This window comes from Heteronotia binoei, chromosome 19 (assembly GCF_032191835.1).
Source record: "Heteronotia binoei isolate CCM8104 ecotype False Entrance Well chromosome 19, APGP_CSIRO_Hbin_v1, whole genome shotgun sequence".
NCBI classification, from domain to species: Eukaryota; Metazoa; Chordata; class Lepidosauria; order Squamata; family Gekkonidae; genus Heteronotia; species Heteronotia binoei.
The window spans coordinates 45,048,551-45,072,729 of NC_083241.1; the positions used below are offsets into that span (position 1 = coordinate 45,048,551).

The 24,179-nt window shown below is 57.0% G+C and overlaps 1 protein-coding gene across 1 annotated transcript; it reads right to left on the minus strand.

Annotated features, from left to right (window-relative positions):
• Positions 1-20,518: 20,518 nt before the first annotated feature.
• On the minus strand, positions 20,519-23,607 carry POLR2M (RNA polymerase II subunit M). Its single transcript, XM_060260203.1, has 4 exons — positions 23,384-23,607; positions 22,061-22,651; positions 21,629-21,851; positions 20,519-21,002 (listed from the first exon to the last, which is right to left on the minus strand). The coding sequence occupies exons 1-4, from the start codon at positions 23,467-23,469 to the stop codon at positions 20,862-20,864; spliced, it is 1,041 nt and encodes a 346-aa protein (XP_060116186.1). The 5' UTR covers positions 23,470-23,607; the 3' UTR covers positions 20,519-20,861.
• Between the last annotated feature and the right edge of the window lie 572 nt (positions 23,608-24,179).

A 24,179-nucleotide genomic window follows, 5' to 3' on the forward strand; every position in this document is an offset into this window, starting at 1 on the left:
GGACGAGAGGGCTGGGTTGCCAGCTTCCAAGTGAGGGTTCAAGATCTCCTAGAATTGCAGCTCATTTCCAGATGATGAGAGAGAAAAGGGCAGCTTCCAAGGGAGGGCTCCAAGGCATTAGATCCCCACGGAGGTCCCTCCCCTCTCCAAATCCTGCCCTCCCCAGACTCCGCCCCCAAATCTCCAGGAATCTCCCAGCCAGGAGTTGAGATCCCTACTTGGGGAAACCAAAGAGCTCCCCCCCCCCCCGCTAAAGGCAGAGCTGGGCACCTTTGAAGGTCTTTGTGGTCCTGTGGAGCTCTCTGGGGCAGCCCTTTTGGGAATCCTGGGGGCTGCTCTGGCCCCCTGATGTCGTGGAGAGCTGGGGAATTGCAGAGGAGGGTGACCCAGAGGACAAGGGGACTGGAGGGCTGGGGAAATGGCCAAAAGGAATGTTTCTCCCTCTGCCGAAAGGCTGGCGCGCAAGAGCAGCCCAGGAAGCTGATGGGCAGGAGGTTCAGGCTGGACAAATGGAAGCCCCACTTTCCACAGCGAGGGAGAGGGATGCAAATGTGGAATTTGCTGCCAGAGGATGCGGCGATGGGCACAGGAATGAACAGCTTGAAGAGGGGCTAGGAGAGCCCCATGGAGGAGGGAGAGGTCTGTGAGTGGCTACCAGCTATGGTGACTGAGGGTGTAACGAAAGGGTTCAAGTGCTGGCAGGTGGCTGGTTTTAAAATGGCTGCTCTTTGTAGTTTTAGACGGTTAACATTTTAGATGTTAACACGTTTCTGCAGGGGACCAACTCTCAGTCGTCTGGAGAGGAAGTTGCCAGCTTTCATCCCAAATCATTCAGAGGGTTGCCTTTTTTTGTGGCGGGTGAGGGGGGAGGCTGTGTGAGAAGCCCTCTAAGAGCTTTGTTCCTTTGGGGGGGGGGGGCGGCTTGGCTCCCATGGCCCTTTGTGTTCCCTTTTCCTTTTGAGTTGCCCAGGTTGCAGCTGGAGGGGTTCCTTCCCCTTGCAAATGCATTGGCAGAAAGGCAGTGTCCATTTAAAGTAAAGTAAAGTAAGTAAGTAAGTAAGTAAAGTAAATTTATTTTTGTATCCCGCCCTCCCCCGCCAAGGCGGGCTCAGGGCGGCTCACAGACATGGAACAACCATGATTTGGATAAAATACAATCAAGACAAAACAAGTTAAAATACAATTAGGTTACATAGGTTAGTTAAATAGATAAAATAGCTATTATAAATTAAAATTAGGTTAAGGTGCTACAGTTCACAATCATATATAAGATGGCTAGATGGCTACAGGTCAGTTTAGCCGGGTTCTGTCTTAAAAGCAAGCTGAAAGAGGATGGTTTTGCAAGCCCTGCGGAACTGATTCAGGTCCCACAGGGCTCGCACCACCTCTGGAAGTTGATTCCACCATCGGGGGGCCATTGCTGAAAAGGCTTGCTCCCTCGTTGTCTTCAATCTAGCCTCTCTTGGCCCAGGGATTTTTAAGAGGTTTTGAGAACTAGATCTCAGTGCTCTCTGGGGAACATATGGGGAGAGGCGGTCCCTAAGGTAGGCAGGTCCTCGGCCATATAGGGCTTTAAAGGTAATAACCAGCACCTTATAGCGAACATGGTACACAACCGGCAGCCAGTGCAGGTCCCGCAGCTCAGGCTGCACGTGTTCCCACCGAGGTAGTCCCACCAACAGCCTGGCCGCGGCGTTCTGCACTAGCTGCAGTTTCCGTGTTCGGTATAAGGGCAGCCCCATTTAAAGAGTTCTTTGGTTGAGGAGGTCCCCTGCCTTTCTCCCCAGGGAGCTGTGGGACCCAAAACAGCTGACATTGTTCTGCTAGGCCAGAGAGCCCTTCTGGCCGGCCAGCAGGAAAGTCTTTCCTCTCTCCCTCTGAAAGGGGTGACCTTCCCTGACCGCCGGGCCCTTGGAGGTCGGCTGCCCCACCACCCAGAGGTCCAGGCAGCAGGCAGCCAGGGGCAGAGTGGCCACCGCAGCCTCCACGAATTGGCGCAGGCCTTTTTGCACACTCGCTGCCGCTGCATGCGCCTGGCCTCCTGGAGCTTAACGATGCGCGGTGTGACAAAGTGCTTCCTTCCTGCCAGCCTCTCCTCCTTCTCGCCGGGCTGCTGCGGAGCAGGCGAATGAAGCAACTGCGAGGGAAGACATAAAGGGATTCCCGGCTCGTCCCTCGATGGGAAAGCAGCAGAGCCGATTGCCGAGCGAGCGGAAACGGCACCACCTGCGCCGATCAGATGGCGTGAAGAGCCCTGCGAGCAAGCGGTGGGGCCTGCAGGCGCTCTCCAGGCTGGCCGCTCCCTCGCTGGCCTTGGCACGCCGAGAGGGCTCACGTTTCCGGAGCGCCCTCCTAAAGGGACAGGAAGCGCATCCCCAGCGCTCCATCCGGTGAGGGGCTCATGCCTCCCCCTGGCCCTCTTCCTCCTCCTCACCTGCCCTGCGCTTGGCAGAGAGGCTTCGTGCCAGCCCTGGACTGACTCCGCCTCCTCTTCTCCTTGTATCTGCAGGGGCGGGGGGTGAATGAATAGAACTTTGTGGGCCTTAAAAGTGCCCCTGGACTCACACTCTGTTCTCTTTTGTGGGGCTCCAGGACAAACGTATATGAACCTATGAAGCTGCCTTCTACTGAATCAGACCCCCCTCGGTCCATCAAAGTCAGTATTGTCTACTCAGACTGGCAGCGGCTCTCCAGGGTCCAAGCGGAGGTTTTTCCCACCTACTTGCCTGGACCCTTTTTAGTTGGAGATGCCGGGGATTGAACCTAGAACCTCCTGCTTACCAAGCAGAGGCTCTACCACTGAGCCACTGTCCCTCCCTATAAACATATGAAGCTGCCTTATACTGAATCAGACCTTTGGTCCATCAAAGTCAGTCTTGTCTCCTCAGACTGACAGCAGCTCTCCAGGGTCTCAAGCGGAGGTTTTTCACGCCTACTTGCCTGGACCCTTTTGAGTTGGAGATGCCGGGGATTGAACCTGGGACCTTCTGCTTACCACTGAGCCACCATCCCTCCCACATATGAAGCTGCCTTCTGCTGACTCAGACCCCCCTCAGTTCATCAAAGTCAGTCTTGTCTGTGGTGTGGCCCTTGGAGACTGCCTAGAGGCACGAGGAGGTCCAAGATGGGGGCAGAGCTGAGGGGCCGTCTGAAGAGATTCCCAGTTTGTTTCAGGATGCCAGTCTCAGCCTTCAGCAGAGGCATTTCACCAGCCCTGCCTGAGCATTCAGGTCACCCAGGGGAGGGCTGACTCAGGGCATCCTGCCACGCTTGTGGAGCTGCCTTCCTCAGAAGATTCGCCGGCTGCCACTTGGTGGTCTCAGGGAAGAAGCCCTCTTGGGTGCCCTGAGTTCTGGGGCCTCCTCCTTCTGTCAGCTCCTTCCCACGTTCTGTTGCAGCCAGGACGAAGCCAATAGAGTGCCCGAGTGAGAATCGCCTTGTGGGAATCTGCTTGGCTTCCCCCAGAGAGCCAATTTGGTGTGGTGGTTAAGTGTGCAAAGGACTCTTATCTGGGAGGACCGGGTTGGATTCCCCACTCCTCCACTTGCAGCTGCTGGAATGGCCTTGGGTCAGCCAGAGCTCTCTTATCTGGGAGAACCGGGTTTGATTCCCCACTCCTCCACTTGCAGCTGCTGGAATGGCCTTGGGCCAGCCAGAGCTCTCTTATCTGGGAGAACCAGGTTTGATTCCCCACTCCTCCACTTGCAGCTGCTGGAATGGCCTTGGGCCAGCCAGAGCTCTCTTATCTGGGAGAACCAGGTTTGATTCCCCACTCCTCCACTTGCAGCTGCTGGAATGGCCTTGGGCCAGCCAGAGCTCTCTTATCTGGGAGAACCAGGTTTGATTCCCCACTCCTCCACTTGCAGCTGCTGGAATGGCCTTGGGTCAGCCAGAGCTCTCTTATCTGGGAGAACCAGGTTTGATTCCCCACTCCCCCACTTGCAGCTGCTGGAATGGCCTTGGTCAGCCATAGCTCTGGCAGAGGTTGACCTTGAAAGGGCAGCCGCTGTGAGAGCCCTCTCAGCCCCACCCATCTCACAGGGTGTCTGTTGTGGGGGAGAAAGATAAAGGAGAATGTGAGCCACTCTGAGACTCTGAGATTCGGAGTGGAGGGCGGGATATAAATCCAATATCATCTTCTTCTTCTGTCTAGCTACCGGCCCAGCTTGTGTGTGCATTTTTTGCACTGCTTTTGTGATGTCTGTCATTCAGAGGGGCGGCTGCTTGTTCTCTGTTCTGCACTGGTTGCATTCTGAAACTGGCAACTGATTCTTAGAACGGATGGTTGTAATGGACGTTCGAGATCGGAGTCGTAACTAGGTGGGGGCCATGGGGATGGCGCCCCTCCTAAATCTGCCAGACACCCCCCTCTGCTGGTCCCCTGACCCCCCTCTCCCCATCCACTTGCTTCTGTCTCATTAGTTAAATCAGCATCCCCTGGTGCCCCCTGCAGGAAAAACCCCTAAATACCGCCCATTCAAGACACGCCTTTTTGAAGTCAGAGGATGCTGTTTTCAGATTCAGGCCCACCCTCTGGCCTCTAGTGGTGGCCACGACTCCTTCAGTCAGTGAGGGCCGAGGGCAAGGTATGGGAAGGCCTGGATTCAAATCCTCACTCTGCCACCTGCCCGGAGGCTGATTCCCAGGGGAGTGAAAGCGCACAGGTACCGGGACCACCAGGGCAGCGGGGAGGCACCTTCTCCGTTCTTGCATCCTGTCGTATTTCAGGACAATGGCGAGTGCTCTCTTTACCCCAAAGGTGCAGCAGCCCTTTTGCTTTCAAGTCAGGCAGCAGGAGTGTTCCCAGGGCCTGGGGGGCCACCTGTTTGCAAGGAGTGTCAGAGAGCAAGGAAGGAGGAGAGCCGGAAGCAGGGAGAGAGAGAGGGCGCCTGTTAGGGGGCAGAGCAATCCTTCGGCCTGCCCTTTGGCTTCTTCGCCTGCCTTGGCCTGTCCTTCCTTGGGGGTGAAGCCAGGAATGGCCTGGTGGGCTCTGCTGGTGCTGAGGATCTGTCCTCTTGCGCATCACTCTCACCCAGAGGGTTGTGAAATTGGAGTGGGGCAAGACCTGCCCCTCTTTCCCTCCTCCTAATTGTTCCCAGCTGCTTCTCCATAGCAGATACAATGTAAAGGGGACCACTGAGGAGGAGAGACCAAGCCACAACAGAAAGAAAAAACTCTCTGTGTAAAATGCAATTTTAACTTGTTGTGAATGATAAGTATAAAAATACAAAACGAATAATATCAGTCCATTTCCCCAAGTTAAAACCTCATGCGTTACTCAGTGCTCCCACTGCCCTTATGTGGCTGAAAGCCTCTAAATAGCATTCCGTTGAGTATTAAAAGTACATAGGTGGTCCAATGGAGAACCGGTCCCCTTTGCAAGCCGTTTCGGATCTCAGATCCTTCTTCCAGGGAAGGGACCATTCTTATAAGTGTTGTACAATTTCCCAGGTCCAGTAGGGCCAAAAGAATTCCTCGCTTTCTCTAATTGGCACACATAATAGCAGGAACACCGTAGTAAGTACTATCCTTATCAGCAATGCAGGTTTTAACTTGGTGATATGGACTGATATTATTCGTTTTGTGTTTTGATACTTGCTATTCACAACAAGTTAAAATTGCATTTTACCCGGAGAGTTTTTTCTTTCTGTTGTGGCTTGGTCTCCGTCACAGAAAGGCAGGTGATGAAAGGCTGGGCCGGCCAGGTGGGGGTGGGATGTGTATCCAGCGCAGCCAGAGATGCTCCAGAAAGTGGCCTGGAAAGAGGGAAGCCCAGAGAGACACCCTCGGGGTCAGGGGGGTGGCAGGTTTGGGTGCCCCTCCTGTGCTGCCAGTGGAGAGCAGAGAGAAGAGAGGCCAGCAGGCCTGGGGCTCAGCCTCCATGGGCAGAAGGGGGCTCCGCTTGGCCAGAGCTCTTCTTCGCAAGGGCAGAGAGGCAGGAGAGGCGCTGGAGTCCTCCATCCCCAGTGGGCGAAGGGGGGACGCAAGGGAGGATGGGACACGGGTGGGAGGTGTCGTGACAGCCGGGCAGACTGAGGGGCGCAGTGGGCATGCTCTCTCTCTCTCTCTCTCTCTCTGAGCTTCAGGCCCGGAGGAATTCCCTGGGAGCCGCAGCTGTCAGGCGGGTGAGGGGGAGGCCGGAGGATGAAGCGGAGACGCTGCACAGATGTGAGGGGAGGGGAGGAGAGCAATAATATTTTTCAAAGGCTGTCAGGGGGCAAAATCCTCAGCTGGACTGGATTAGCAGTTCCTCCTTTCCTCTCCGTTGGACTTGAACTTGCTGGGGACTGTGAGCAAAATCATTTCAATTTCCTTTCCCCCCTTTTTTTTAAAGAAGAGGAGGGCCTGAGAGGGGGGGGGCACCGGGCCAGCAGCCGTGGCAGCAAAGGGAACCTCCATGTGGGGCGCAGTCTACCCCTGGGTGCTTTGCAGCAAAGAAGGGGGGCCGGCGGCAGGTGGTCTCCGTGGCCCTCTTTGGTGGGAGGCTTCTGACATTCCTCGGGAGGGGCATGGGCGTTCCAGCGGGCGGCAGGATCAGAATCGAGGCGGGCTTTTCCTGCAGAGATGTGAGCGAAGCGGTGCTTTGGGCTGCCCAGTTCCCATTCAGAGCTGCTTGGAGGAACCATTGGAGGAAGCCGGAGGGCAGAGCGGAGCAGTTGCAGAAGACGACTCTCCCCTTGTCTACCCCCCCCCCTTTGCAGCCCACAATCAAGACATTCCTGGCAAGCGAATCGCCCTCGACCTTCCGCCTCTGCCCCAAGAGGGAAGTGCGAGAGATGGGGAGGAATGTGGCAACTCATTTGTCTGGCTCCTGGGACAGCAGTGGGCCTTGCCCGGGCGGGTGTGGGAGGCTGCGGGGGTGAAGCTGGCGGAGACAGGCCCTTCGGGTTGTCAGGAAAGCCCTTGCCACACCCTCCAACTGGGCCCCTTGGGTTCGAGAGAAGGTGGGGGACCTCTTATAAGCCCCTCGGGACCGGAGTTCTCCTGAAATGACAGCTGATCTCCAAACAAGACTATCAATTTCCCCCCTGGAGAAAATGGCTGCTTTGGAGGGTGCACTCTCTGGCATTGTGCCCCCCTCCCACCCCCAAACTCCGCCCTCACTAGGCCCCACCCCTCACATCTCTAGGAATCCCCCAGTGTTTGAAGGAGCATGTGCAGTGGGGGTATGATATAAGATCCACAGAGCTAGAGGAGCCCTAGGGGAGAAACAGGGCCTTCTCTGTGCTGGCTCTCTTCCCCAAAGGCCAGTTCTTGCCTTGCTGGAGGGAGGGGTCATTTCCCCTTGAGGTAATGAAGCTGAGTGGCTGTTTTGGATGCTGGCTCCGGGAGGGTCTCTGAAATTTGCCTGGCTTGAGGTTGGGGGGTGGGGGCTCTGCTCCATAGCTTGCCTTTGGAAACGGTTGTGGCTGCTGGCTGCTGGCACTCTGGCAAGTCAAGACATTCTTGCGGAGGGAGGGAAGAAGAAGGCGACCGCAGATGTATACCCCACCCTTGTCTCTGAATCAGAGACTCAGAGCAGCTCACAATCTCCTTTATCTTCCTCCCCCACAACAGCACCATGTGAGGTATGTGAGGCTGAGAGAGCTCTCCAGAAGCTGCCCTTTCAAGGACACCTCTGTGAGAGCTATGGCTGACCCAAGGCCATTCCAGCAGGAGCAAGTGAAGGAGTGGGGAATCAAACACGGTTCTCTCAGTTCAGAGAAACCAACAAGTGTGTTTTTTTTGGGGGGGGGGCAGTGTGAGTTTTCAGGAGGCCATGCTCCTTGCATCAGATCCAAGCCAGAATGGAGACCTCTGAGTCCTTCTATCCCAGTCTGAAGGGGGGCGGGAGGGGCGCTGCAGAGAAGGAACTCCGGCTGGAGAGAGACAAACACACAGGGCTTTTTTTTGTACAAAAAGCCCAGCAGGAACTCATATGCATATTAAGCCACACCCCCTGACACCAAGCCAGCTGGAACGGCATTTCTGGGTGCTCCTGCCCTGCAAACACACACACACACACACAATAATGCACTGCCCATCCACTTTGCAAATGGAGTGTACTATACGTGAAATGGCCAAGTCCACCTGCAAACCATTCCTGGAGTGGATTGAAACGGCATTATTTAGCACATGTGAAGGGAGAGCCAGTTTGGTGTAGTAGTTAAGTGTATGGAATCTTATCTGGAAGAACCAGGTTTGATTCTCCACTCCTCCACTTGCACCTGCTGGAATGGCCTTGGGTCAGCCATAGCTCTCACAAGAGTTGTCCTTGAAAGGGCAGCTTCTGGGAGAGCCCTCTCAGCCCCATGCACCTCACAGGGTGTCTGTTGTGGGGGAGACTCTGATTCAGGGCGAAGGGCAGGGTATAAATCTGCAAAATTCTTCTTATTATTATTAAAATCAGCTTGCTTAGGGCCGAGGGGAACTGCTCAGGGGCAAAAAAGTAGGCTGAGTGATGGGTTCAGCTGCCTTCAAGTCCCCTAGTCCCTTCGAGACCAGCAAGCTTTCTGCCATGTCAGGGTTGGCGAGTGTGGGGAGAGGAGACTGCTGCATCCCTAGTCAGCTTGTGGGGAGGGGGGCGGGTTCCCCTGAGCTGAGATCCAGCTGGAAGCTTCCAGGTGAGGCTCCTCCTTTCATGCCAAGAGCTGTTTGCCCATTTGGCCACGGGCAAGGCAGAGCAGGGCGGGCAGACTCCACCCGTCCTGGGGCAGGGGCTCCTCCCCTTTCTGGTGTCAACAGGGAGTGAGTTCTCAGGGGGCCGGAGGAGGAGAGAAATCCCTGGTTTTCACACCCAGAGATGGATGGAGGCCTCACACCTGGCCCCGGAATCTTCCTGGGGGGGAGGGGTGATGCGGGGAGGCTCCCGGATTCCAGTCAAGGCCTTTTGCTTTCTTGACTAGGTGCCAAGGTGGTGGCGGGATCAGCTGCTGCTGGGGTGGGGGGGATGAAGAGGAATTTGCAGCCTCCTGGACTTGGTTGCCCCACAGAGTGACAGCAGAGCTCACCAGAAGCCAGAGGGCTGCTGCTCTCTCAGCGCTCCCAAAGCCGTCCGTCCGTCGTGGGCTTGATACCTCCCAGGCAGGCTCTGGGGGGGCTGAACCTCAAGTGCTGAGCCCCATGGCCCTTCAGTCACCTGTTCAGTCCCTTTGCTCTGTGAGGCACCTGTAGGCTGCAGGGTGTGGGAAGTTGCTAGAGGTGAGTCTCAGAGGAGTGCCGTGCTCCCTCAAAGCTGCAGAGTCTGCTTTGTGAGCTGCTGGCATGAAAGTTGTGAGCTCCTGCAGAAAAGAGTTTGCTCCGGGGCCATTTTTCCTGAGCCGAAACAAGAAAATGTGTGAGCCAGAGTCTAAATAACTGTGAGCTAGCTCACACTACCTCAGCGTAGAGGGGACGCTGCCCACGAGATGCCCAAGGCAGAGTCAGAACCCCCTTTGTTGGGCATCAGGTATCCCCCCTCCCCAAAAAGAAGCTGGGTGGTCCGTAAGGGGCAAGAGGAGGCCCTTTGGAGGTGGTCTGTGGCACCCAGAGAATGTGGGGATCTCAGCCCCAAGCAAACACCGTTCCCTGTCGACCATCTCCTGCCAGCTCTTTTTGGACCTGCAAGACTTCAAGCAGGCCTCACCCTCCAGAGGTCATGACCATGCGCTCCTCTGAGACACCCCAGTGGCAGGTCTGGTGGCGAGAGGGTTGGGGGAAGACTGGGAGGGCCTGGGTTCAAATTCCCACTCTGCAAAGAAGCTCACGGGGAAGATGGAAGGGAAGAGCTGGTGCCACGTGCCCTCGGTGTCTTGGGAGAACGGAGATGAGCTTTAAGCAAAGAGTAAAATGGATTTTTGATTTATTTACTTCATTTATGTCCTGCCTCTCTCCCCACGGGGAGATCTGATTAGCATGCATTTGCATAATGATGGGGGGGGGAAGTGGCCTGGTCCTGGGAGGCGCCATTCCTCCAGAGGGGCATCCCTTCCTTCCTTCCTTCCTGTGGGTGCCGGTTGGTGTGCGGGGGGTGGGTGGGGATGTCTCCTCTCTGTGTGTCTCTTCCAAGGCCCCTGCAGTTTTATGGTGCAAGCGCCGATGTTCGGAAATGAGCTCTTCCCAGTCTGCCCTCTGATTAATCCGGCACACTCCTTAAATCCATCACGTTTTATGAAGCCACGGAAGGAGGCATCTCTCGAACTCAGCGGGTCTCGTCTGTGCAGGACTGTGCCCAGCTGTCTGGATTTGGGCAGAATTGTGTCCAGAACACTGTCAGCACCCCCCACAGGAGGAGGGGGAGGGGAAAGAGGAGTGGCTGGAGGGGCTTCCTTCCCGGGGGGCGGGGACTCAAAGCGACTTCCATCGTCCTCTGTTTTAGCCTCACAACCACCCTGTGAAGTAGGCATGGAGAGTGCGGGACTGGCTCAGCCAGCTTCCCTGGCACGTGTGTGTGTGTGTTTGTGTGTGGGGGATTGAACCTGGTTTCCCAGCTGCCAGTCTGACCCTTGAAATGACCCCCGAATGCCTCTGGCAAGATGCCACCTGGCTGGCTCCCGGGGGCTTTTCCTCTGTGGGATCGGTCATTCCCCAAAGGACTTGGGGACTTGTGGTTGCCGGCCCTCCCAGCAGCACTCGGGTTCAAGCGGTGGGTGCAGTTTCTCTCTCTCCCTGCTGCTGTGGCTGTGGGGGACGCCTTTCTGGGCCACGCCCATCACGGAGCGACCAGGCCTCTTCTGGAGGGGCCCTGATCTCATGAACGCTCATCCCAGGATGGCTTCCGGACTGACCGAGACCCTCTGCCCCTGAAGCAGAACCTAGACCTCCGGGAGGGAGCTGAAGGGCCCCTGTGGATTTCCCATTACAGGGCAGCAGCCCCTTTGGCCCCGGCAGCATCTTGGGAGCGGGAGGGGGAGGGCCCAGTGATGTCCCCCCCCTCGTCCAGACCTCCCTGGCCCTCCAGCATGGTGGGGTGGGTGTCCCCTTGGGTTTGCTTCCTGGGCTCAGGAGGAGAGAAGGAAAGCCCTGGGAGGGGGCAGGAGCACCCAATGGGTGGGATTTGTCTCTGGGAAGGGGGGGGGGGCCCAGTGGGGAACGAGCGAGGAGTCTCCCCCCGCCCAAGACAAACTTTGGGGGCAAAAACTGAGAGCCAGTTTGGTGTAGTGGTGAAGTGTGCGGACTCTTATCTGGGAGAATCGGGTTTGATTCCCCACTCCTCCACTTGCACCTGCTGGAATGGCCTTGGGTCAGCCATAGCTCTCTTATCTGGGAGAACCGGGTTGCATTCCCCACTCCTCCACTTGCAGCTGCTGGAATGGCCTTGGGTCAGCCAGAGCTCTCTTATCTGGGAGAACCGGGTTGCATTCCCCACTCCTCCACTTGCAGCTGCTGGAATGGCCTTGGGTCAGCCAGAGCTCTCTTATCTGGGAGAACCGGGTTGGATTCCCCACTCCTCCACTTGCAGCTGCTGGAATGGCCTTGGGTCAGCCAGAGCTCTCTTATCTGGGAGAACTGGGTGTGATTCCCCACTCCTCCACTTGCAGCTGCTGGAATGGCCTTGGGTCAGCCAGAGCTCTCTTATCTGGGAGAACCGGGTGTGATTCCCCACTCCTCCACTTGCAGCTGCTGGAATGGCCTTGGGTCAGCCAGAGCTCTCTTATCTGGGAGAACCGGGTTTGATTCCTCACTCCTCCACTTGCAGCTGCTGGAATGGCCTTGGGTCAGCCAGAGCTCTCGCAGAGCTGTCCTTGAAAGGGCAGTTTCTGTCACAGATCTCTCAGCCCCACCTACCTCACAGGGTGTCTGTTGTGGGGGAGGAAGGTAAAGGAGATTGTGAGCTGTTCTGAGACTCTGAGATTCAGAGTGGAGGGCAGGATATAAATCCAATATCTTCTTCTTCTAAAAATTAAGTTGGTGCCCAGATCTTTTGGTGTTCCTGGTTGTGTCCCTGAGTGTTGTGATGGCGGATGTGTTGCAGCAGCTTGGTCTTTAGCTGAGGTTGCCATTCTCCACGTGGAGCCTGAAGTTCTCCCATAATTCCACCTGATCCTCCAGTTCAGTTTCCCTGCAGGGAAGGACAGCTTTGAAAAGTCAACTAAACAGAACCACATCGCAGCTGAGTTCCCTCCCCAAACTCTGCCCCTCCCCAAGTCTCCCCAGCAAGAGTTGGCAACCAGAACCACCCTAGGTGCTCAGACCTGGCTGGGAAGCGTGGCTTCTCGTCCGTCCCACCCCCGACACTCCCAGGCATTGCTTTCAGGAGTCCCTCCCCGTTTGTTCTACACTAAGCCAGGTCTGTTTCTCAGGTCTCCCCACCGTGTGAATCGAAAGCCTCCTTGTTCTAGAAACAGGAAAGGCAGCGGGAAGGGGCCTCAGAGTGGCTCCCCCCTATGGCTTTTGCTGCGCAGTGATAAATGATTCCTGGCCCAGCGTGGGTTAGAGGGCACCAAGCCCCCGATAACTACAACATCCGATAACAAGGTGTCCCCCCCACACACACACCATTTACACGCAGAGCTGGGCCAGGAGCGTTTGGACCCTCTGGAGCCGGCCTGTCTTGTTCCGCTGCAGCCCCGGGCGGAATGGCTTGCAGGTGTCGGCCGTGGAAGCTCTCCTGGGCAGCTGGATTCCTCGTTTGTGCGCTGAGCCCAGCCAAGCTAGACGGCCGCTTTGTTTGGAGGCTGTTGACGGCGCAACTCCCCATATTCCTTTGGGTCGAGGCGCATAGCAAGCCGGGTGAGTAAGAGAACAGCTGCTGAGCCGGCCTCTGCTTTCCCCCGCCACATATCTGCCTTATTGATTCCCCCCCTCCAAAAACCCCCTCCACCAGTGCAGTGTGTATTCTGCATAGTCTCAAACATGTGACCGTTGGGGGGTCAGCTGGACCCCCAAGAAAGCAGCTGGGTGTTGCAAGAGAGAGGCTGGCTGGGCTCCGGGGCTGCCTGCCCTGCCCTCTTCGTCTGCCAGCTACTGCTGCAGTTGGGGGGCCCTGACCATCGGGTGTCAACTGTTCTGTCTCTGAACACCCAGGCCAAAGAAGAAGACTGCAGATTTATACCCCGCCCTTCTCTCTGAATCAGAGACTCAGAGCGGCTCACAATCTATATCTTCCTCCCCCACAACAGACACCCTGGTGGGGCTGAGAGAGCTCTGACAGAAGCTGTCCTTTCAAGGACAACTCCTACAGAGCTATGGCTGACCCAAGGCCATTCCAGCAGCTGCAAGTGGAGGAGTGGGGAATCAAACCCAGTTCTCCCAGATAAGAGTCTATGGACTTCACCGCTACCCCAAACTGGCTCTCATAGGAACTTGGGGGTTCTTCCTTTCCTCTGGATTCTTATCAGTTTGGAACCAGCACTGCTCCAAGTACCCGAAATAAGGGGACGGTGAGAAGGGGAGAGAGAGTGGGCAGAGCACCGTGGAGTTTGAGGGCCAAGCTGTCCACAAGCTCATAGGGAAGGTGGTCTCTGCCTGAAAAGGGACCAGATGTGGGGCTGGTGTTTTTCCCAGGGCCTCTTGCTCAGATTTGCCCCTTCCCTGACTAAAATAGTTACTCATCCCCCAAAGACCAGGGCAAGAGTGGGCGAGGAAGAGCCGGTTGCTGGTTCTCACCCAGCCCGGTGACCTTGGGCGTGTTCTTCGTCTGAGTCTACCTCACAAGGTTGTCCTTAAGTTGAACCACAGGATGGATGAAGTGTGAACATCGTCAGCCCAAGCGGTGGGATGAAGAAACACCTTTGAAAAAGTTCATTTGTCTCAGCGAGGGAGAGAATTCCCTCCTCCCTTCTGCAGGCGGCCAGGCCACCTGAGGCCAGAAGGTCTGGGGAGCCTTCCCTGCCTGGGGAGCCCCATCTGAGTCAGGCAGGGCCCTTCTGACCCCACTGGCAGGCTGCCCTGCTCAGCCCTCCTGTGCTGGGCCTGATGTGGGTGGGCCCCTTGGCCAAAGCAGCAGGCTCCTGGGCGGGAGGAAATGCCAGTATCCAGTTGCAAACATCCTGGTTTGGTTCGGAGTTTGCTGCGCTCCACGCTGCCCCAAGAAGCAGCCTCTTCTGCCAGATACAAAAGAGATCAGGACAGTCTAAGAGGTGAGGCTGAACAAGAGCCTTGGCTGACTTTAAAGGAGAAGGGGAAAGGAAGCCTGAAAAGACATCCATGGCGGAGGGGGGGAATTCAGGCCAAATGGTCGATTGCAGAGAATCTGTTCCAGAGGAGCTCAAACTCGAACTCAGGCCAGGGCTGCATCTGATTGGCTACGTCATTTGGGACCAGCACACTCCCAGATCAAGACACGCAGGAGAGGTCCTTTGCTTGCACGTGACAGGTGAGATGCACATTTCCTACCTGCGGTTTCCCTCCAGTGGGAATTGGATGGAGCCTTTGCAGCTTTCCCAGGAAGCCTTTCTGAAATCGGCTGAAGAAGAAGGCCTGGCCTGGCCTGGCCAGGAAGGGCAGGGAGCCCCCACCAGCTGGGGCCTTTTTGGGGGGGGGAGGAGGTGGCTTTGGAAACACCAGTGGCCAGAATAGCACATGCATCCCCTTGCTTGCCCCCTAAAGGGAAGAGGCTGGCAGGTGGTGACTTTGCTTCCATTGGGCTGGCAGAGAGGAGAGAGGGAGGCCTCAGCATCTGGTCGAAGACCGAGGAGGCCCCGATTCGGGGCACCTGGCCTGCCCGCTGGCAATGGGTGGGGGGGGGATGCATCTGGAAGGACAAAGGGCTTCTCCTCTCTCCAGATGTTTGTGCATCATGCAAGACGGCACCATCGGCCATCTGTTGGACCTGGGGGCTAAATTAATAGGGGGCTGAAGACACCAGGCTAAGGGGGTCTCCTTGGGCTACCCAAGCTCCCGCCTGCCTTCTCTGCACATCCCTCTTGAAAGAGACGAGCGGCAGCCATCGGGCTGGGGAGATGTTTCTTGATGCCTCCCTTGCCTTTCCAAACCTCATTTGTTCCTCCTCCTCCATTTTACCTCCACATCTGCAACCCTGTGAGGTAGGTGAGGCTGAGAGCATGTGATGCTCACGGCAGGATGGGGATTTGAACTCAGGCCTCCCGGGCACTGGTCGTGCTGGATCTGGGCAGGACCTCCCCCCAGGAGTTGTAAGGCCAGCATCTGTCTGCCAGCTCCAGTCTGTTCTCCTCTTGAGGTGTCTTTCCTGGGACAGATGGCAAATGGGAGCAGGCCTGCTCTCTGCTCCTTGGGGAAGAGGGGGGGGGAGGGAGGGAGGCCCCCCCCACCACAGAGGGCCGTTTGGGGTGGGCCTCTTCAAAGGGTTTCCCTCCCCAAAGCTTCAGTGGGAGCAGAAGAGAGAATGTGTGGGGGGGGGGGGGTTGCCAGCGGGAGGTGTGAAGGGCGGGACCTGGAGCGCCCCATTTCGCCCAGGGCTCTTTCCCAAGGCCAGAGGGTGGCACCTTCTCCCAGGCCCTGCCTGCCAAAAGACACCTCATCCATCACCGGGGAGTGACGGGGGACGAGTTCTCCACCTCAGGGCCGCCGGGTGGGTCTCTTGTGATATGGGAACCCCTCAACAAATGGCCAGGAGGCCTCAAACTGGGTTGCAGGAGGCCTCAATCTGTCATTCTTGGGGGGGGGGGGGTCTGCTTCTCTGGGCAGCTGAGAGCCCAGCGTGGTCCACAGACCACAGGAAGCCTCTCTGGGCCCAATGCAGCCAAGCAAGAGTCCTGCTTCCCCCGCTCCAAGAGCCAGCCAACGGGCAAGGAAGGCCTTCGGGGCTCCCAGTCCCAAAGCCCGCAAGGTCTCGACAAAGGTCAATGCCAGCACTTGGAATGGGGTTGGCAGTGTGCAGTGCCGGATTAAGCCCCATGGAGGCTCCTGGGCAGTCAAAATCTCGGGGGGGGGGCCTCACAAATAATCTGAGTTGGAGCAGCTGCCCCACCGCCCACGCCTCCCCCCCCCCGCAGCCTGCAGGCCCCTTCTCCAAAGCCCCTTTGACTAAGCTGTGTGGGAGAGGCAGAGAGAGGCAAACCTGGCGACAACGCCAGCAGCAGCCGCACCAGGCAAAGCAGCCAAAGAGCAGCTCAGTTGCTGGCTGCGGGTGCAGGCTGGGAAGGCCGCAAGCAGGCAGGAAATGGGGGTGGGGGGGAAGCTGGTCGGGGGCCCCTAAAGGCATGGGGTCCCATAGGTCAGTGCCTATTTGGCCTAATTGGGGAAATAGATGCAATTGGGGAGAGCAGAATCTCTTGGGGAGGCCCCAGGCCGAGTCCTGCGCTTCTGGCCCCGAGGAGGGGGGCTGTTTGTCCCCCCCCACCCCCGGCTGACTGGCTGCAAGTGAAGGCCTCCCCCCCTCCCCTCCCCTCCTCTCCCAGGTGGGTGGAGCCACAGCATCAGTCGGGCTTTCATTGCCTGGCAAAAGGTCCCAATCCTGTCAAGAACTTGAGCGTTTGCACGGGCCATTCTGCAGGCCGGCCTTGAAACGGTGTGTGTGGGGTGGTGGTGGAGGGGGGGATGTCTCTTTCCAAGTGGAGTTATCCTAAAGACCACAAGAAGGATGGAAACGAATTCCACGAGGCACCTTAAAATCCTCAAGCAATTATATAAACACAGCTGCGTAAATGTTAGCTTTTTTTTATTTCAGAAAAGGAAGAGAGGTTTTTAAAACAATTAGCACGTGTCCCTGCTACAGAAATGGCTCCCTGGCCTTCACGGGGATTGTTTGGGAGGGGAAAGAGTGTGTATGTGGGGGGGGGGGAAGCCGTTCCTGGGCAAGGCCTTTTGCTTTGGGGCAGGGTCCCAGGGACAGCTTCTCAGCAGAAGGGGGGACGGGCGGAGGGTGTCCCACTTTCTTGGCACCGGACGCCTCCTTGTTCGGCCGGCCAGATCTCAAAAGCAGCCAGGCAGCCTTTGCTTTAATCCACGCCCCCCCACAGGAAGGGGCTTCTGCTGCCAACGTCTCGCTTGCCTCTAATCCTCCCCATCCCTCAGGGGACTTGGAAGGACATGCAAAAAACCACTTCCACACAGCTGATTGGATTTTACGAACTGTCCAACATCATTACGATCAGTTAGGGGATGGATCCAGCAGACCCCCCCCCCCGCACTGCTTTTGCACTGAGATTGGCCTAATTATGTGCTGACATTCTACTGAGGGGGGGCGGGATGTTCAAGAAGGCTGACCCTCAAGGGAACTTCCCATTAACGCTGCAGTGGGCAAGGGGAAAGGCTGGTTCAAGAGCCCCAACTTTCCTTTTCCTTCCAGTCCCGGGCGAGAGTGGAAGGCTCCGGCAGAGGGGCTCCAGGAGGCAGAAGGCAGGGACACAGACCACAAGCTGCCTTCCACTGAACCTCTTCACCCACTGGACCGCTCCAGGGGTCGTCATGCAGAGGTCCTCGATGTCCTGGAGAGGTTGGGGATTGAACTATGCCAAGCAGAGGGCCTGCCACAGCTCTCCACTGAATCTTCTTTCTGCCAGGCCGGCCTGATCTGCCCAGCTGCTTTCCAGGGCCTCCGGCAGAGAGAGGGCAGGCCCATCACCCACTGCCTGGTCCTTTTTGAACTGGAGATTGAACCCAGGGCCTTCTGCAGGCCAAGCAGAAGCTCCGTTGCTGACTCCACCCCCCCACCCCGTGTCCTTGGCCAGAAGGGGCTTTGCCTCTGGGACTGTCTTAGCCTCAGCACTAAGAGCCAAAGTTGGGAGATCCAGAGGGGAAGCAGCTGAGGAGGGAGCGGGGAGGTGGCAGGTGTGGGGAGAGAAAGTGCCTTCAGTGCGGGGGAGAGGAGCCCTCCAGCCTCCACCCGCAGGGCTTTCTCGGTCAGATGTAGGGGAAACTGACTGGCTGTGGATGCTGCAAGACTTCGGGCTTGCTGGGAGGGCAGAGGCTGGGTAAACTCCCAGGGAAATGTAGGGCTCTTTCGGGCAACTGCCTCTTCCACCATCCTCTTTGACATCTTTTTAAAAACGGGCAGGTGAACTGAGCTGGGCCCAAAGTCCTTGCCAAGCCACACATCCCTGTGCTTGTGCTGCCCTCTGCTGGCTACTTGGCAAACTAGCAGGTCAGTTGGGGAGATGCTTTTGCTTGGGCTGCCCTGTGGGCTATGCTGCCGCATGTCCCCGCTGGGGGGTGGCGGAGAGTCTGTCTTCCACTGCTTCAGGCTCACTGGCCCTTCCCTGGCGTCTGGGTGTCTCCCTGGTCCACTCTAAAAAGCCAGACGAAGGCCTCTGTCCTCGCAGCCCCCCTCCACTCTGTGCCAGTCCATGGCAGTGGGCATTTGGGGAGGCCTGGGGGCCCCCCCTGCCAGCCCTCCCCTCCCTCAACCAGGCCAGCTGCTTTCTGTTTTCCTCCTGGGACTGACTGACAGCCTGTGGGGGGTCCTTTTGTAGGCACTCCCCAGCAGCAGCACAGAGCCCGAGAAGGGGGCAAGGAAGGGAAGGAGGGGCCCGTCCAGGCATGTGCAACCTCCTTGGCCAGATCCTCTCTCTTTTTGGAGCCTTTCCAAGCCAGGCATCTCGATGTTTTAAATAAATAAGACAGGGGGAAACGCAAACCATGACGATGGTTCTGTGCATGGAGCCCGGCTGGAGCTGGCCCAGGTGTGTCTCTCTCCTCCAGCATCCCAGGTCCCCCCCAGGACAACAATCAAGGCACAAAGGCCAAAAGCAGCTCCCCACCAAAGGCCCCTGGCCAAGGAGGCTCCTTTGAGCCGGCAGCGGGCCTAACCCTGTGTAGCTAGACAGCCACGTCTTCCCTCAGGTTGGAAAGCGTGAGCTTAGGCTACTCTTCTTCAGAGGGCAGGCTAAACAAAATTTGAAAAGAGAGGCAGAGAACACAAGAGGGGAAAGGCCGGCTGTTCTCCATCCCTGTGGAGCTCTGCCACTGCCTCCTGGCTGGGCCTGAATGACACCTTTTGACCCCAACCCAAAATCACCCGCTGCAACCCAGAGATTGTTTGTTTGCAGGGCAGTGGGGCTGCACCCTGCCTAACCTCCCCTCCCGCTAGCACTCTGCCTGCCTGCCCGCCCCCCCCGGCCTCTGGGCTTGATGGATCAGGGCAAACGCCTGGCTGTTGGTTTGTGGGGCGAACAAAGAAAATCTGATCCAGCTAACGTGAGTTTAGCTGGAGCAAGAGAACCAAAGTTCAAATTCAGTAAACTTTTAGACAGCAAATTAGCTGTGATGCCTTTCTAAAGATGAGAAGAACTGGAAACAAGGATTTAAAATCAACTTTTTTGGGGGGAGGGGGGAGGCTTCCCTGCAATGTTTCTTTTTGCCTGCCCTGAAGGTCAGGGGGGGGGGTGGCTCCGCTTGGGGTCCAGATGTTGGGCACAGCTGCTCCGAAGCGGACTCTCTGGGGTTATCAGGGGGCAGGGCGGGGGAGCAGCTTGGGCCAACCGTCTCATTGCTCTGGGATCGCTGATGTTTTCTTTCATTAACATTCCAGGCCGCCGACTTGACAGGCTGCAGGAGCGGAGCAAAGTGAAGAGTGACCATGGGGTCTTCGGAAAGCCCTGCTGCCAGGGGAGGGCTGGCTACGGCAGAGGCAAGATGCCCCAAAGGGGGCTGCCATGGAAGACACAGAACTGCAGGTGCATCCAGAAGGACTCCCCAAGGAGGTGCCGGGGCTTGCATTGAAACAGGAAGAAAAAGCCGAAGAGAGCAGAGGAGGCTGGTGGCAAGGCTTGGCCCAAAGGGGCCCCTGCTGCAGCCGCCTCCCCCACCTCTGTCGCTCTGTTCAAAGAAGAAACCTCTTTTGTTTCCCTCGGGCTCCACAGAACTTGGCTCCTGAGCTCCATTCATTGGGGGCGGGGGCTCAGGGCTGCATCGGGCCTGCTCAGCTCAGCCTTCTCCACTCTTGGAGGTCTCATAATTTTGCCTGCAAGAAAAGCCAAGGCACTCCCTGGCCACCTCCAGGAAGTGAGTGCTCTGACCTCTCGGGGAATGCCATCCTCTCCTCAGCCCCACGTGTCCCCAGCCCCAGATCTAGACCGTCAGCCTTGCTAGGCAGGTCTGCCCCACGCCTGGCACTTTCAGAGGGCAGTTGGTTGCCCTGGAGTCCAGCCACACCTGAGAGACTAACAAGATTCTCAGGGGACGAGATTTCACCGCTTGAAGCTTTCTTCATGGTGTGGTTCCCAAAAGCTCTCCTTCCCCCACAATAAAATCACCTTGTGGGTCTCCATTGGACTCCTGTCTGGCTACCCCCACCTGGTAGCTGCTGATGCCTGAGACTGAACACCTGAGAGAGAAATGGATTGTTCTGCCTGCTGGCTAGAAATTCTCTGCAACATCCAGAAGAAGAAGACAACTGCAGATTTAAACCCCGTCCTTCTCCCTGAATCAGAGACTCAGAGCAGCTCACAATCTCCTCTATCTTCTCCCCCTACAACAGACGCCCTGTGAGGTGGGTGGGGCTGAGAGGGCTCTCACAGCAGCTGCCCTTTTAAGGCCATTCCAGCAAGGCCAAGGCCATTCCAGCAGCTGCAAGTGGAGGAGTGGGGAATCAAACCCGGTTCTCCCAGATAAGAGTCCGCATGCTTAACCACTACACCAAACTCTGTATGTCCCTGACTGGGGAGATGCCTGTGCTGGAAAGAAGGGGGAGGGAAACTTCTGGGCAAGGCGAGTGTTTATTCCAAGGACCACACATGGAATACAATAGAAAAATAGAGAAATGCGCCTTCAAGACCCGGGGTGTAGAAAAAAAGGTACAGCAGTGAACTCCACACCTCTGTTGGCAGGTGTCCGTCACTAGTCCACAGTTGCCTTTGCAGATGGGACACCGTGCCACAGCCTGGCTGGCTGAGAAGGGCCTCTTCCATGGCCTCCAAGTCCCAGCAAAGGGGACCTGCAGACTTCCGCTGTGCTCTGCCTGAGCCCTCAGCTGCCTGCAAGGCCAAGGCCCAGCGTGGCGGGTACAGAAGCTGCAGAGAGCCACAGATCTGGGTTTGGACTCAGTCTTCAGCCGAGCTGTAGCCATCCTCATCCTTTGCCTCTCGGTAACTGACGCCTGCTTCCCCCTCTGGCTCGTAGGCGACCATTTTAATGCTAAGCTTCTGGGCCAGCTTCTGGGCAGCAAATCTGGCTTGCATTTCCTGCAACAAAGAGGGAAGCCGCTTCTTTGGGATCAGCAGGCACAGGAGGTTGCTACTGGCCACACACACACAATCCAAGCAAAAAGCCAAAGCGAGCCCAGATGCACACTGATCGCCCCATCCCCTGGCTCTTTGAAGAGCTCTGCAGACTGTACAGAACGCTGGATTAAAATCTGGATGCAGGTGCAAATCCCCAGTCTGCTGCAAAGCACGTTACCATGCTCGGTCTCACCTCCCTTGCAAGGTTGTTGTGGGGAAGCAATATTAAAAAGGAAGAGCTGGATTTAATACCCCACACTTTCCTCTTAGAGCAGCTTACAACTGGCTTCCCTTCCTCTCCTCACAACAGGCACTCTGTGAGACTGGTGAGAAGAGAACCATGACTGTCCCAGGGTCACCCAGCAGCTGCACGTGGAGGAGGAGGAGGAGTGGGGAACCGAATTTGGCTCTCCAGTTTAGAGTCCTGCTGCTCTTAACCATGACTGGCTCAAAAATACAACCCCTTCCTTGCCCTCAGTTGTTGCTCGCCCAATGCTTGAGCCAGCCAGAGGACTCCCTGCCTCCAGCCATGTGGCCCTGAGGGCAAGAGCGGAGCCTGTGCAAAGCCGCAGCCCTGTCAGGCTTACCTCGTAAGCTGCTTTCTGCTGGACCTGAAGGGCTATCGATTCCTCGAGGGGGAGGAGCTGCGCAGGGGCGTGGTGCAGGATGGGCAGCCGGGCGGCTGTGATGTCATCCAGGTGCTGCTTCTCCCTCCGGAGTCTTTCTTCGGCAGAAATGGGCGAATGGCCACCTCCGGGGGAAGGGGCTTCAGAGGAGCTGCAGGATGAACCACTCACCTCAGCTAGGATTCTACAAGAAGCCAAAGGAAAAAATGGGCATCTTCCCCTCTCCGAGATGCTCGAGACCCCCCTGCCCCCAAGCACTGGACTGGGAGCTGCAGGCACCAGGAGCTGCCTTTGAGTGACTCACACAGGAAAACTCCCTCCCCCAGTGGATTGGGTCCCGCCAGCTGGATTTCCTGCCTCAAGGCAGCCCCTTTTGCCAGCACTGTGGCTCACCTGTTGGGCCTGAAGGCATTCCTTTTCCTCACAGGGCTCCTCGCTCTCCTTTCCAGCACTGCAATGCAGTGTGGCATTTTGGGAGTCTGTTGGGGAAGACCCTGAGAAGGGTTCTCTCTGCATTCAGCGTCTGGCTGTTTCCTGGAGGCATTTTGGTCCTCCCTCTTCCTGAGGGAAATCTTCTCCAAGGCTTCCACCAGAGAGTCGCTGCTTTTGCCCGAGGGGGCCAATGCCTTGGAGACACTCCCCTTCCCTTGATGAGTATCGGCGTCCCCACAGACCTGCTGTGCTGGTTCCTTTGCCTTTGTGGCCCAAATCTTTGGCTGCTTTTGCACAGCTGACCCAAGCTCCTCGTTCACATGAGAGGCAGGAGTCTGAGGTGAATCTTCGCGGGCTGAGCTGTCCTCGCTGGCAGCAATTCTGCACTGGCTGGAGTCCAGCTCCTCTTGTCTTTTCTGGAACGTGAGTCTAGCTGTGGACAGAAGCTCTGTTCTCCTTCTTTCCTCCTCCTTTTCTGTTATTGCCACCTTCAGTTTCTCTACCGAAGCAGAGATCTTTTTACCTTTATCCGGAAGCCTCGATATAAATTTGCTGAAAGAGACAAGAAGAAAGATTGTGGATTCCAACCCAGTGGGAAGGGCCTAATTCTCCTTTATACTCAACCCTAAACCACCAGTCTGGGAAACATCTGGAGGTCTCACTATCAGTCAGTCTGGTCCCCTCTGCTCCACTGGGCAGGTGACTCTCCTCCAGATTCCATCCAGACTCAAAAGAGATCTCAAGCAAGGCCACATCTGCACAGGTGGGTGGGAGAGAACAGTAACACGTTTGGAGAACTTTGGGGAAAGAAAACTAGACGCAAGCCTAGTAGCAAGAGAAATGCCTGGGGGTGGGAAATCAGCATCTGCGGTGAGATAAGAATCCTGTGTCCCTAAGTATTTCATCCCTGCTCTAATCAAAAATATATTTGTATTTTATTCTAACCTATTTATTTACTATGCGAATAAAGGCTGCTTGTCTACCCTCCCAGGCACCCATTTTCTCCCGTGGAACTGATTTCTGTAGTCTGGAGATGAACAGTAATCCCGGGGGCTCCCCAGGCCCCACCGGGAGGCTGGCATCACGACTAGGATCGGGCGTTCCGTCAGCCTGCCCTACCTCGCAGGGCGGTTGTGCAGACCAAAGGGAGGCGGAGTCAGAACTGCGCAGGGCAGGAAGAGGGGGCCAGGCTTCCTACAGAGAGGACGACGCAGCCCTGGGTCTGGCCGGCCTGCGGGACCTTCCGCTACCGCACGAGACCTGCCCTGCCCGGGGTCCGCTCACCGGTCGCTCAGCAGCCTCTCCTGCCGCCTCAGGATCTCGCGCAGCTCCGGCAGGCTCTTGCCTCGCAGCGGCTCCGGCTCGGCCATGCTGCCGCTGTGGCCGCGGGGGAAGGAGGAGGAGGGCCCGCATGGCCCGGTCGGCAGCCCAGGGGAGACGACGACGAGGAGCGCCGGCCCCGCTCCAGCCACTTCCGCACCCGCCTGGGCGCCGCCATTGTTCCGGAAGCGGGCGACGGCGGCCTAGCAGGGTCAAACTTCCTCGCCTGCGCCCAATCTGAAAAAGGGTGGGAAGTTGCAGCTTCAGATCCAGACCCCTCTGGGGCCTGCGTGGCTCCCCCGCTGCAGAAATCACTGCAGATGCTGAGTGTCGCCTCCCCCTCTAACCAGCACGGGCCTCTGAGCGTGAGCAGTGTGACATCTACGGTTGCCAGCCTCCAGGCGGGACCTGCAGATTCCCAGCTGGGGTTGCCAACCTCCAGGTGGAACTTGGAAATCTCCCAGCTGGTGTCCAGATGACGGGGGTCAGTTCCCCCGGAGGAAGTGGCTGTCTTTGGGGAGGCGGACTCTATGGTATTATATCCCGCTGAACTCCCCATGTTCAACCCCCAAAACTCCAGGACTTTCCCAACATTGAGTTGGCAACCCTAGCATCCCCCCCCCCCCCCCAAGAGAAGCTGCTGACTGCTAAATATTGGAGGTCTGGGTTACTTACCTCTCTTTTGGCCCTCCAGAGGCAGCATTCTCATGAGACTGGCTGGGCGCTCACTGACCTCCCAGATCGATTCCTGGGGCGGGGG